General features: G+C 40.9%; 1 protein-coding gene across 6 annotated transcripts in view; it reads left to right on the top strand.

The window, feature by feature from the left end:
- Positions 1–15,248, top strand: part of AKAP6 (A-kinase anchoring protein 6) — a 244,900-nt gene that overhangs the window by 195,601 nt on the left and 34,051 nt on the right. For all 6 annotated transcript variants that reach the window (XM_083505275.1, XM_083505274.1, XM_083505273.1 and 3 more), the window contains 2 exons: positions 6,942–7,088; positions 13,129–13,353. In XM_083505275.1, coding sequence (XP_083361401.1) covers positions 6,942–7,088; positions 13,129–13,353 — 372 coding nt within the window. The remainder of the gene's footprint in view (positions 1–6,941; positions 7,089–13,128; positions 13,354–15,248) is intronic.

Genomic DNA, 15,248 nt, shown 5'->3' with positions numbered 1-15,248 from the left:
ATGCTCTAATGCAATGTACATTTATGAATATAATTAGAGAGTGTATCCACATGGCATCCACAAACAGACATTTTTATTGCCAGTAGAGATGAGGGTAGTTGTTTGTTTGTTTGTTGTTTGTTTTGGGGGTTTTTGTTTTTTTCAAATAATATGTGCGTGTGTGTTTATGTTTGGCACTTGCTTTCCTGCAGGAGAAACTCTTTAAAAACTTTTGAAGTATAAAGGTCTGAGTGAAACCTAAAGCATCTGAGTTAATTGCTAAATGCGTTGGGTAAATGCATAAAATGTCAAAAAGAGGAGGCACCATCCAAATAATATATATCCTGCTTCCAGTAATGGAGAAATGGTCATTGGCTTAATTCTTCTATCCCTGTGTGTTCAGTATGTCTCGTCTCTTTTCACTATAACCAACAGAAGCACCATACAAAAGTCTTACAATGGATGTCTTAATCTCTGTGTGTGCTTTTAGAGCATTATTTTGAATTCCATCGCGCAGCCTTCCTCTCCCCACCCCCCTTTCCTCTTCTGAAGTTTTATTACAACAGCATTCCCAGGGAGATTTAGGAGCAAGGGGTGCATAATATTGCCCTAACGTTTCACTCCAGGGAGGGAATATGTATCCTGGCCCTGAGCATTTTTGCGACATTTCTCTTTCGGGAAGCCTATGCAATGAAGTCTTAGTATCTTTATGGAAGGCATAGAGTTGATCATGTTTATTATTAATTATTATTATAATTAATACCGTTTGCCAGGAAGCTGGCACCTCCAAACCTTACGCGATGATTTCTTTCTTTGACCTCTCAGTGACTAGGCATCTCGTTTCTTAACACTGAGGGAGGCAGGGGGAAAAAGCTTTCGTTGCTCAATGAGCGCCTTCTAGGCCAGTTTCAAAATGGCTTATTCTTCTGGTTTCCATGGTGACAATTAATGCTGTTTCAAGGCATTGTTCCAGTCTCTATTTGGACAGAATTTTGGGGTGTGATTTTACACACACACACACACACACACACACTTTTAAAAAGCAGAACCAGAAAACTTCAGGAAGCAGGCCGTATAAGTTTTTATAGATAACCTTTTACAAATTTCTTAATTATATTCTGACACAAAGAGTTTCTTTTTTTAAAAAAAAAAACTTTTTGTGGAGTTAACCAATATGAATGAGGTACTGTTCTTTAATTAAAGTAAAGTATTGGGAGGGGGGAGGGAGAAGAGGAGGCAGAGGTAAGGGAACGGGGAAGTCGAAATTCTTGAACTCAAATACTGTTGCTGCCTTTTTCTTTCCACACAAATCAATAACAAGTATCTGTTTGTGCATAGATACATCCAGTTAACTGCAATGTGAAAAACATTTAAGGCATTAAAATCTCCCCTCAGGCAGGTGCAGTAGAAAATTAAATATTAATCTTTTTTTTTTATTGCAGCCATTGTTGGCTGGAGTGAGAGGGAAGAAAAGAAAGGGGAAATCCTGTGACTTTTTAAATTCTTAATCTTTTTTTTTTTAAGCTATTGAACAGCAATCTATATCATAACATCCACAGCCTGTCACAATGGAGCAGCCTTTGCTCACTTAATACCGAGGCTAGAATGAATATGAAGATTAAATTATCTTCTCACCACAGCATAAAGAAGTCCTACTAGACTAGGGTTGTGCAGCACTGATAGAGGGTGGGTAGCTAATTTTTCCTGAGTGTGAAGGAGGCAGGGAAAGGCAACAGACATTAGCAAGGCCACATAGTGCTATCAGAACCTCAGCTCAGCAGTGCAGTAACCTCTTTCTCCACATTGTCACAAATAACTTTGCTTTTAATTTCTGTACCTTGAAACAAAATACTTGCTGTTCTTTTCGTAACCGGTATGTCTTGCAATCAAATGGATTTTTTCTCTCCAGCTTTTCCTTCCTGCCACTGTATAATACATTTTCTATCAATCACCATCTTTCATCATGCTGTTTATACAGTAGGTTACATAGTGAGGAAGGCTGAAAGCATACAGAAAGCCTAACTTATTTATTTTTTAATGTAATCATCTTTCATAGCATCTGTCACCGAGACTTGCTGCTACGCTGCATAGCAGAACCAGTTTGTTTAGCAGAAAAATTAAATGATATACGTATTAAGTCTTTAGGATAACTAGAACATTATTGTTAGGAAGCATATGCTAGCCATTTTGTTCTGTTATTGATCTTCTCCAACTCAAAGAGCGTCGCCAAAAATGCTTTTTTTTAGTCAACAGCAGCTGAACCCAGCCTATCGCAGGTGAAAAATATTAACTAGCCAAGTCCACAACAGTATCAGGCAGCTAGGACTCCCTTAGTCTATTAATCCACTTTCCAGAACAAAAACATACAAAAAACCCCCACAAAAGAAGCAAAACCAACTGGGTTTCAGTGCCTCACTGAAATGGACTTGGATTTCCCATGATATTATGCATACTTACAGAAATAATTATGTAAATCCTTTTCAGCTATATCATCTTTAAATAGAAATCAGATTACATAAAGCAGATTGTAATCTCCTCTAGTCACCCTTTCCAGCTGAAAAGGCAATCATATAGAGCCAACAAGCGTACTTGTTGGCAATTTTAGCCAAGGGAAACGGTTATCTGCTGTGTGATCCAGTCCCATAATTCCAAACCTGATTGCCTCTTGTTAACGCACGTTATGAGAAACGACATCTCCTGGTTTCTTTTCACATATCAGAAAGACAACTTCCTGGTATAAATCTAGACAATCCCTTGCTTGCTTGCTATGCATATTCATGCTTATTTTGGATACACCAACACCTGATCAGTGTTCATTAATAATGAGTAATGCGTTAAATCACCTCATTTAAAACATTTTGCTCTGTGATCCACAAATGACTAATATTTGAAGTTGGCAAAATATAAATGGTGTTCATGTGCAGTGCAAATGAAAGATTAAAATATGAAACTAACAATATGCAAACATATTCATGCAAATGCCGGGGATCTATTAGCTGAAACAGTGATTTCACACCTTTCTTGTTTTCTGTTAAGTACTCTCCAATTGTAGTTTTGTTTTGTTTTGTTTTGTCAGAGTACTGTTCATGGATCTGGCAAAAGCGCCCATGTTTTAAACATTCTTTATTCTAGTCTGACTTTGTTAGAGTTAGCCTTTTTCAACACCGCGCCCCCCCTCCCTTGCAACAGCAACAGGAGTAGCTTACTTCAATGAGTTTCAAGGGAAGGAAGCATAATGTTTAGCATGCAATTTGCTAATAGCTACGTGTGATTTATGTAGGCCTTCTAAATGCTTTTGGGATAATTGTGCTTCATACTAGTATTCAAATACATATTGGCACAGTTTCTTGAAGCCCATTTTAAATATAGAACAGGAAGAAATGTGAGGAAAAGGGAGAGAGAGAGCGCACACAGGAGTTCTATGAGACAAACTAAACTGGCTGTGATTAACAGGACTGTTGGCAAAAGCGGAACACACACACACACACACACACACACACACACACACACACACACACACACCATAAAACAAGCCAGCCCTAGGATTAGCCATATCCCAAGGCAAAGCAAGTTGGTCACCCCAGGCAGCTAATTTGGGGTGTCAGAAAAGAGCAGCAAATTGTTATGTTTTTATTCTTCTTATGAAGTGTTTGCAACTAAATAGTTGTACTAGTGCAAGGATTAGCGCTGGCACAATGGGATTTTCTCTTCCCCGTGTGACCTCTGTGCCATCCCCAAAACTACTGCAGAGGGTTGGGGAAAACCCAGGATAGTCTGGGGTTGCGTGGTAGGAGTGGGGAGAAATTTTTCCTTAGTGTTGCACCACATCCAACATTAAATTTTTACTGCTAGGAAGAGGCATTTTCTGCTTCAGGTGTCAGAATAATTTACCTAGTCTTGTGATACTATGCACCTCAATTGGGGGTGGGGTGGATGCCATTTGAGGCAGCAAAAATCTGTCGGGGTGACCCTGCTCAGTCCCTTCAAAGCGCAACAGTGTCCCTGACCCTGAGTAAATATGTTTTCTTTCTATCAAATAATAGCTTCTACTAAGTACTATGGTGAAAATATTAAGTTCTATACCTAATAGGGGATGCAACCTGTTTTCCTCCCAGACCTGGAAAGCTCAGGCCTTCCCAGAGGGCATGGAGTGGGTGCAATGTGTTTCTCCACTGCTGAGTTATGGCTCTTTCTTGCAATGCCCAGAGGTCCCTTGCAGTATGCAAGCCTCTTTCTTCACCCATTTCTTGTTGTAGTGGTCAATGTATTATGAGTCTGAGATCACCTCTCCTCAGAGATCACGCCAAACCCACCTCCTCCCTCACAGATCACCCCAAATCAGCTTTCTTTCCTTGGCCCCAGCAGGTGGACTGCAAATGAGAAGGTTGAGATGGGCTTTGCAAGCCTTCCTGCTCTCCCCATGTTGCCACTGCCACTGGGAGCCACAGAAGGAGGGCTGTGTTTTTTTCCTCCCGTCTCTCACAGCAAGCGGCAGCCCCTGACCCTCCTTTGGTTCTGTCCATTTCTCCTGTTTGTCCATCTGGAGAATGCCATCTTGGAACCCCTGCTTAGGTTGTGGAACTCCCTCCTGAGAGAAGCTAATTGTCCCCTCTTTCCTGGCTTTCAGCCAAATGGCAAACAATTCCTTTCTTAGGAAAGCCTTTGACTCTTAATTACCTTTCATTATATTGTTTTGTTTCGCAGTTGGTTTTACTGTGAATGTTTTCTGCTGGTGGTTTTTAATGATGATGTTTTATGTTTTATTTTGTTTCAAACAATTGCATATAAGATATTTTCTGCATTTGGTTTTTCTCTCTATCTATTTTGCATTTCCTTTTATTGCTATCCCTGTAGGAAAGGCAGAGCAAAATGTGCCTTTGTCAGCCTTGTGCCCCCAAATATTGCGGGACTCCACAACATACGCCATCCCTATCAGGGATCTGCAATGATAGGAGGTGTAGTCCAACAAATCTGAGGACTCGATATTGAATAATACTGTGTTAAACAACCAACCAACCAGTTCCTGGATTCTCCCTCTTTCTCACATTCTAGTGTGACCAAGAAATAGAACCAAGAGCCATTATATGCAGATGATGATGCGGGTCTGTGCTGGGGGGGTCACTTGGGGGTCATAGGCCCTTATTGGATTCTCTCAGACAAAACCTAAGATTGAAATAAGTGCACAGCTAGTTCTTCATAGACTTGTAGAGTTGGAAGGCACCCTGAGGATCATGTAGTCCAACCCAATGCAGTGCAGGAATATGCCACTGTCACTTATTGGGATTGGCAGAATCAGTACCATGTTGTAACCAACTTTGGTTTGATTTTCTCAGACAGCAACTGAGCCGTCCCTATCCACAGTATCACTTAGCAAACCATTTGTTAATCTCAGAGCACTTCCAAAGGGAGATTCTTATATGAAATGAGATCTATGGGCCAAAATGCTTTCCACAATCTGGTGCCCTCTTGACGTTTTCAACCAGTGCTTTTTTCAAGAGATATTCAAATCATACGTGGGTGCAGAATGCTGCAGCGAGGCTCCTCACGGGGTCTCTGCCATGGGACCATATTCACCCAGTGCTTTTCCAGCTGCACTGGCTCCCGGTGGAGTACAGGGTCAGGTTCAAGGTGCTGGTTTTGGCCTTTAAAGCCCTTCATGGCCTAGGACCCTCGTACCTACGGGACCACCTCTCCCGGTATGCCCTATGGAGGACCTTAAGATCCATAAATAGCAACACCCTAGAGGCCCCAGGCCCTAAGGAAGTCAGATTAGCCTCAACCAGAGCCAGGGCCTTTTCAACACTGGCTCCAGCCTGGTGGAACGCTCTATCTCATGAGACCAGGGCACTGCAGGATCTGATTTCTTTCTGCAGGGCCTGTAAGACAGAGTTGTTCCGCCTGGCCTTCAGCTTGGAATCAATTTGATTCCCTCCCCCTCTTCTTTTTTCCTTTCTCCTCCTGTGATGGAACTCCTATTTGGGGACTTCCCTGGCTTTTTTCTGGCCCATGTAGGATCAGTCTGGAAAGTTAGCCTTGGTGAAGACTTGATGTTTTCATCCCCAAAATAGTTTTTTATTTGAGTTTCCATTGAAATGAGGCTGTATTTTAATGTTTTAATGTTGTATTTTAATCTTGTTTTTAAGTTGTATTTCAATCAATTTGTTTTTATATTGGGTGTTAGCCGCCCTGAACCCGGTCTTGGCTGGGGAGGGTGGGGTATAAATAAAATTTATTATTATTATTATTATTATTATTATTATTATTATTATTATTATTATTATTCAGTACCAGAACCTCTTTTGTTGTTGTTAAAAAGTGTGGCACTTACTGTAAGAACTTCACAGTGGGTACCAGCACCTATTTTTCTGGGGGAAAAGCAGTGTTTTCAACAATGTCTTCCATCAGACCAAGCCAGCACAGCCACAGGGTTGATGGAATTTGTAGTCCAAAATATCTAGAGGGCTACAAGGTTGGGAAATACCACGCTAAAGTCTCTCTTTGAATTCCAGCCAAGGAAACAGATTGCAAATGGAAAGTTTATTAGGGGGTACGGCGAAATCTGCTTTCCCCCAAATACTGGGCTTTCAAGGGACTGGAGAACATCCAGGTCCTGTCCCAAAGGTGCCCCTCCCTGACCTCATCTTCTTTCTTTGGTGCAAGTGAACAGTTGCCATTTTCTCCCTGGCATGATTTGAAAGGGAGAAGCTAAACTGATGCATCCAAGGACATTGTTGAAGCAGATTGTTGATGCAGGTAGGAGACCCTCACCAGCCCATGTCTATGACAATGACTATTATTTTGTTAGCCTAATGTTAAAGATCACTTAGGAGCCATATCAATATACAGTATTAACAGAAGAGATTGCCACCGTCTTTAAGCATCTTGCTTTTTCAGATTATATGCTAATTGACTCTTTTTTCTTTTTCAATAGCTAACTCAACTTTTTTTAATTCTCATTTTAGAGGTACAGTGTAGAAATGTCAATCAGACACCCCAAAAAGATGGAATTGCTGAGTAAAGTTGAAGCTTTGAAGAGAAGTGGTGTTTTACTACCCAGCGATCTCCTTGAAAAAGTGGATTCAATTAATGAAAAATGGGAACTGCTTGGGGTATTTGCATTTTTATTACTGTTCGTGGGTTGTGTGTACTTTTTGTGTCTTGAAGTATGCTGTCTGCCTGATTTCTAATTTGAAGCACAAATATCTCTTTCATTCAATTCACTACATACATTTCAAACAAGCCACTCATGCTATTACAAAAAAAAATACACACATAGTATTTTCCCTTGTCTGTTGATTTTTTTATTCCCTGCTTGTCTCTTGTCTGACTTTAATAATTTTAGTTCTTTAATGCAGAAAAAAATGTAAGTAAAATATGCCATGTATTATGGGTATGCACCAAGTCAACTCTAATACAGTATATCTGATATACACTGACTGTCATGCTTGAGTGAATGTTAATAGAATTTATTCTGAAGGTACATGTTAGAGACATCTACTCTTTAACTATTTACTATACCCTTAAGATGAAAAGTGGGGATGTCACTACATATTTCAGGTCACACTGATGGCTGAAAAACAAATATGCAAATTTAGTACAAATCTGAAGTCCTGGATCTGAGTAAGAATGCAGTCTGGGTAAGTTTCATTCTGCTGTATTCAGCTCGTATTTGACAAAAGCAACAAAATAAGTTTCCCATAATTCATTTCATGCTATGATGAGTTCAGTCTCAACCAAACATGAGATACAAGAATCTGGGAGAAGATGCAGTATAGTGATTCTCTTACCCAGACTCCAATAATGCATGATGCAAGAAACATTGTTGTGCATTAGATTATTTCGACTATCCTTGTTTTCTTAATTGTTTTCATTCATAATCAAAGGTGCCAAAATTGCTTAAATAATAATCGAGTGAAATAATAAGAAGAATGTGATATTTTAAACAATAAACAGTCATGAATCCTGCATAAATAATAAATAATAATTATTCAGGCATAAGGAGTATTTTTAATAGAGGTAATAGATTAGCACACTGTAAAAAGATTGCAACATGTGTCCCTCCAGCTGTTGATGAATTAAGCTCCCATCAACTGAGCCAACATGGCCAATGATCAGGAATGAGTTGTAGTCATAGTGCAACAACAACCGAAGGGCCATAGGTTCCCCATCCCTTCCTTAGTCTAAATATGTGATTTTTAGAAAAAGGCATTGATTCAGAGAGGGTAATGCCTGCACAGAAGTGGACTTCCAGCTTGCGCACATATACCCTCAAAAGGAACTGTGTGCACAGAAGCCCTTTCCATTTCAAAAGGGGTTTGCCATGTGACATGGGAGGTGGCTGGTTCCTGAAAGTCTGAGTTCATCCACACTTGCCAGCAAAATGTTGACTTTTGTTGCTTAGTGCAGTGGCAGACCTTGGGGTCTCACTTGGCACCCAGTGCGACGGCAAAATTCAGCACCCCATCACCCTTTGCCTTCCATTCTACATCGTACTTGTGGCAACCCCAAAGTTCCATGCCCAGTGCAATCAAACTAGCTGTGTTGCCCTAATTCTGCCTGTGTTTAGTGGACCCATGCCTTGTGCATTTTCTATTTTTTAAAAATATTTTATTAAACAAACATTATATACAAAAGCCAAACAAAAAACAAACTAATCTTACATTAGATATTGCTAGACTTAAGATCATTATTACAGTATACATAATCAAATTGTCAAAAAATCTGGAATAGATGTATGTTATATAAAGGAAATAAAGAGAGAGAGAGAGAGAGAGAGAGAGAGAGAAGAAAACAAAAAATGCACAATAATCAAATTGAAAAATTAACATTTTATATTTTTTAACTTGGAGCCCTCTTCACAAAACCCATGTTTCTTTGCCCGCTCTTGGGTTGTGCTTTGTCTGATTTTTCTGAGAGTGTCTGCCTTGCTCTGCCCTCTGTGCTTCCCGGGGCTCTCAAAGAAGCTACTGTATAGCTAAGAGGGGCTGCTAAGGATGTTCTAGGCCAGGGGTCAGCAAGGTTTACCTCACCTGGGCCAGTTCACTCCAGTGGAGATCCCTCTGTTGGCTGGATTGCGTGTGCGTGTTAGCGCGTGCGCCTTTGATTTCCAGTGTCTGCGCATGTGCAGACGCAATTTTTGGTGCCGTGGGAGCTAGTCCCCGCGCCAGTTTAACACAGCATGGGGGGACTCGCCGAGTGGGCGGCTTGGTTCGGGGGTAGCTCATGGGCTGGTTAAATGACCCCTGTGGGCCACTTGTGGCCCATGGGCCTTAGGTTGCCTAACCCTCCTCTAGGCTTCCAGGACTTGTTGCTGCCTCATCTCTTCTTGTTGTTAGGAGAGGTTGCTAAAGGTGCTCTGAGCTTAGTCCTTCCTTCTCCCTTCCCGCTTCATTCCCTGCAGATGCCAGGTCCTTTTACTTTTTACAGGACAGGTTTTGTGATTATGCAGAGATGTCATACAATCAGAAGCTAGGTGTGAACTTTCTCTCCCCCCTCCCCACAACAGGGTTATTTGGGGAATGAGAGGAAAACCCCATGTCCAAGCCAAGGCAATATCAACCAGAAATGTGCAGTTCAACAGTCCGTAATGAAAAACTGCCAGGGGATGGGGTGGAGAGAAAGGAGAAGTGAGGAGACCGCCTCCTGCCAGCAGACCCTTGTAAACTTTGAAAAAAGCTGTTCACGAGCCCTTCCAAAATATGTTTATCAAGAGGGATAAATTTCTCTTCAGATTTTCTGTGCCTCTAGCCAGATCGGATTTCCGCAAGAAACCTATGGCAAAGCCAGAGGCCAGTATAAAAAGCTCTCAGACATGGGGGAATTAATTGGTGCACAAACCATTAAAAATACGGGCCAAGTGAAAGTATGGCAGTGCCCTCAGGCTCAAATCCCCCTAGGCATATGGAATCATCTCTTTTGGTATCTTGTCGAGTGTTTGATCAACTTAACTTCAAGCACAATGCTGAACTTCTGCATACTGTTGTATCGTAGATGATCAGCTGGATGACCAACTAATCAACATTTCTTCATCACCCAGTTACCAGATTTTTTAAACATAAATAAAACATTACCCTGACATTTAAAATGGATTTCAAAGGCCCTTTCTTTTTTTTGCATGTTAAGATCAAGATGCAATTCTATACCACTTTCTCAAATTAATTTCTGCATTTAGCCAAAAGTTGTTTTTTCCCTCTTAAATGAAATTTCATGTATAATAAGAAGTTTCTGATTGAGTTTTCTTTAATTTAATTTACAAAACTGTGCAGAAACTAACAACACTAGGCATACTGTTTTAATTGGCATGATTACATTTTAATTGGCATGGAAAAAAATTTAAGACAAGGATTTTAACTTCTAACAATGGTAAAATAGAGAGATATGGTTTTTAATATTACTTTCATCTAAGGTGAACAGTGTGGAATGGAAATACATTAGAATGAAATGTCAGTGGTGCGTACAGTTTAATCTGTGAAATTTTGTCCCCTGTGCTGAATATTACTCTGTCTCAATTGCATATTAAACAACCCTATCAAGGCAGGCATTGGCATCTGCTGTGCTGACACAAATTGTGAATTAAATGAAATTGATGTCCTCTGTCGTATATTTATGAAGACGGACCATTCTCTGAAGTATTCTGTTTATGAAGAATTTATGATTGCAAACTGTTCCAGAACAAAAAAGTGGCAATAAATTCTTTTTTGTGACCCTACCCTCCAAGGGCACTGATTTCACCTCCTGCTGCTACTTTTGTTACAGCATAAAAACAATAGCTAAAGCTGGATTCCACTGAGAGCCTTCAAATTATCAATATTTGAACCATCAAAATAGAAGGGTGTTGCCAAGAATATGTTGTTTTCCTCTGTTATGATCTACCCAACACACTGTTTACACAATGCTTTAGAATAGATGAGTATCTGTTGATTTAATTCAGTGTGTGTTTCAAAGCTTATTTTAAGGCTGTAAATTATCAACACACTTAGTCCACAGCCATCCCACTGACTTGAACGGAGCTAATCCTAACCCTGCCATCCTTTAGAGATGTATTGATTAATGCAGCCAGATAAGAATCTGCCTCCTTGGCAGACGTAGGTCCTGTTCCAAAGTAATTGCTCGCACAGCCCCAACACGTAACAGTCATAACCTCTTCCCTCTGTAGGCAAAACAAAACAAAGGAAAACTGACCCTTTACCTCATATTCCAGCTATTATCTAAGCTAGCTCCAAGTCCAGCTAAAGGCAAGCAATTTTATCTGCAAAATAAATAACAAATTTATTACAGTAAGCAAAGAAAAAAATAGTCAGTCAGGTGCATAAAATCTGCACCAGACTTCACTTACTCACAACACACACACAAAAAAAATCTGTGCCAGACTCTGCTTTGCATATACAATGACAGCAAAGATGAAAGTTTTCTTTTGTAACATCGTTGTCTTGACACAGCTGTTTTAAAATGATCCAGGCCACAGTTAGCCAACTTTGGCACAAGGTGAGTGCCAGCTGTACTCTACTTTGCTACACTCCCATGTCTTCCATCTCAACATCATAAACCAGGGATCTGTGGATAGTATGAGGAGATACCTGCAAAATACTATGACTTGTATCTAATGTGGGACTAAGTAATCATTCCATTAGCGCAAGGATTTCCACTTGTGCGACAGGACTTCCCCCTCCTCCCCCAACCTTTAGGAGCAGATTTGAGGAGGGTGCCACTTGTGTGCAGGAGGAGGAAGAGGAGAGGAGGAAGGCCTGGCTGTCCAAGTGAGAAACATGGCATTAATGAAACAGTTGCTTCGGGCTGTGTTGGCAACAAACCTACATCCATATGAGAATACAGTTGTACCTTGGAAGTCGAACAAAATCTGTTCTGGAAGTCCGTTCGACTTCCAAAACATTCGGAAACCAAATTGCAGCTTCTGATTGGCTGCAGGAAGCTCCTGCAGCCAGTCAGAAGCTGCGGAAGCCCCGTCGGACGTTCAGGTTCCGAAAGAACGTTTGCAAACCAAAACAATCACTTCTGGGTTTGCGGCATTTGGGAGCCGAAACGTCCAAGTTCCAGGGCGTTTGACAACCAAGGTACGACTGTAATAGCATTTCAACTCAATCCAAAATTGCCAGTAACTACCAAAGACTCCAGTGATTCTATATGCGCAGAACTAAACTATACATTATACTGCAGCTACATAAAATATTAACCCAATGGCAACTTCTCAGTTCCAAAGTGCCCTACAGAAGGAAAGGACTCCTCTCCCAAAAATTCCTTCTCCCACCTGCTCATATCCCCACCAATTACATCAAACTCAGATTAATGCCGAGTGAACCAAGTGAAGTCATTGTCACTAAACAATTTGCAACGTCTTGTTTATATGTGCTGCTAAGAAATTATCGGCTTAAACAGCCCAAATCCAACCATGTCTACTCAGAAATAAATCCTATTGAATTCAATAGTCTTAGTCCCAGGGGGGTTAGGATTGCAGTCTTAGATACAAAATGCTTTTGCAGGGACAGCACTTGTGTGGTTTCCCAATTTTCGCCTGTTGTTCCCTAGTGCTACAGCCACCTACAGCACATCCCACACCACTTTGGAAGGTCTTCCAGCCCTTTCAGGGGTGACAGGGATCTGCAGTGGGAAGGAGAAAGCAGGAATTCTATGCTGATCCAAAGAATCTTACGATCTGTCGGACAAATCCAAATGAAGTCTTTTGTCATATATTAAGATAGCAGAGCATAGGTTGCAATGACCATTTGACCACACAAATGCACCCTATATGGTGCAGAATTCTTGCTAAAACTTGGTCAGACTAATATTCCTGACCAATCCACCTTTGAGTGAGAGTACTCATCCCATGTTAATTTAGTTCTCTCTATGGACTCATACAACTGGATTATCAAGAGGTTATATATGTTAGCTAAGGGGTTGCCTGTGTCCACCCAGAATAAGTAAGATGCTTAAGCTACAATTCTATACCTGTTTTCTTGTAAACACTAATCTCCAAAGGACTTACTTTTGAGTTGACATGTGTAGGATTGCACTGTAAATAAAAAGCAATTGTAATATTGGTTACATAGAGTTAATGATATAGATGGTCAGGTATCAGGTGTGTATGCTTTGGAACATAAGATTAATCTACGGTTTCTTTCTCTGTTGCATTAGAAAACCCTAGGAGAGAAGATGCAAGACACAATGGTAGGACACAGTGGGCTAGGTGCACGTGACCTGCTTTCGCCTGAAAGCGGAAGCCTGGTAAGGCAGCTGGAGGTCAGGATCAAAGAGCTGAAAGGGTGGCTGAGAGATACCGAGCTTTTTATCTTCAATTCCTGTCTGAGGCAAGAAAGCGAAGGAACAATGAATGCTGAGAAACAACTGCAATACTTTAAGGTAATAAAACACACACCACAACAACAACACCACAGCATTGGTACTAGGGCTGCTTTTCTAGAGTAAACTAAAATATTAAGCAAGTGTATGTCTTATGCCCGTGTGCCATGCACACATTTCTTTCCATTTGTAGCCATGTTAGTCTGTGTTGCAGCAAAAACAACAAAGAATTCTGGGGCACTGTAAAGACTTCCGGCACATTTGTATGGAGACGCTGCTTTTTTCAATCGTAGAACTTAATTTTACGGATAAATCTTTCTGTACATAAGCATTTACAAGGATCGGAATAATTCCAGCCTTACGTCTTAACTCCTTATAACTGTCTCATTGTATTCATTGCTGAATTCCGTATACAACATCCAGCTTAATGAAGACTCATTGTGTGATTTTAGGAACTAAAGTCATGAATTACTGTTGCATAAGTTTAGCATACATAAGAGGGAAATGGGGGAGGGAGCAAGCAGCTCTGTGTTCCTATGCTTTGTGCTATGGCAACACCTTTGCTCTAATATTTTGATACAGTCATGGCCTCTTTTTGAGCTGTCAGATCTAGCAAGCAAGCGCTCTGAGATGTCCCTTTGCGATATGAGTCAAGTTGCTCCGTTAACTGTTGCAGCGCAGACGATGCTTCCTATACCATAGTCAATATGCCAGTGTGGATAGAGCTACAGTAGCCAATCTGGATCTTGATTACAACTGTGGATGGTACCCAACATTAGTCATACTCATAGTAGAACTACTGACATCAATTAAGTCTGCTAATTTAATTGGGTGTACTCTGAGTATGACTTGGATCAAATCCCCCAATATGCCTTGACTTCAAAGAAGGTGACTGAGGTGGAATTTAACTTCATCTGTGGCATATTCACATAACCATTTTTTTCAGACAAACGCATGACCACACACTCTGTTTTAAATCACACAAACCTAATTTTTCAGTACACTGAGATATGAATCACTTTAAGGGGGGAGACTCATAACTTGTCACATAATATTAATTTATCTTGCCATCTGAATGTTGGATGCCTTGCTTTGCTAGGTTGACTCTTTGGGCTTTTGCGGAATTTGGTGAATGGAATGATGGGAGGAAGGACGGTAGTTCTGATCTTCACTGATTGGGACCAGGGTTAGCGAAGGGCCACTTATCTCCACAGTTATAAACTTATGAAACTCTAAGAGCTACTCAGTGACCAATTTGGTTTTCACTGGCCTCCTAAATTATAAAAGAATTGGTGCCTCCCTTACTTATTGGAAATCATTCCGCAATAGGAATGCCAGCACTGACAAGGCTTTCTCCCTTGTTGTCAGACACATAATTTCATCTGGTGGATGAAATGCACATCGTAGACTTAAAGCAGGTTCATTTTTGTTGTCTTTATTGTTGTTGTTTATTGCCCACCCTTCACTCTGAAGTCCCAGGGTGGGTTACAATATTGTAAAATACAATATTAAAAACAGTTTTTAAAACTTAACAAGTACAAAAAAGCAGCAGGAAAATATGGGTGCATTCATGACTGTCACTCTTGCATGTCTGTCTATGGTTTCCCAGACTTCCTTCTTCACCAGGGGTCAGCAAACTTTTTCAGCAGGGGGGCGGTCCACTGTCTCTCAGACCTTGTGGGGGGCCGGACTATGTGGGGGGTATGAACGAATTCCTATGTCCCACAAATAACCCAGAGATGCATTTTAAATAAAAAGACACATTCTACTCATGTAAAAACACACTGGTTCCAAGACTGTCTGCGGGCCGGATTTAGAAGGCGATTGGGCCGGATCCGGCCCCCGAGCCTTAGTTTGCCTACCCATGTTCTTCACTAACATGTAGCATTTGAAGTGGCCCTGAGACTCTTTAAATGAATCACAGCTGGCTGACCACCCAACTGCAAAAGCATCCC

This window comes from Podarcis liolepis (genome assembly GCF_965112155.1).
Source record: "Podarcis liolepis genome assembly, chromosome: 1".
Taxonomy (NCBI): Eukaryota; Metazoa; Chordata; class Lepidosauria; order Squamata; family Lacertidae; genus Podarcis; species Podarcis liolepis.
Note: the sequence above shows the minus strand (reverse complement) of the source record. Positions and strands in the feature narration are given on the sequence as shown.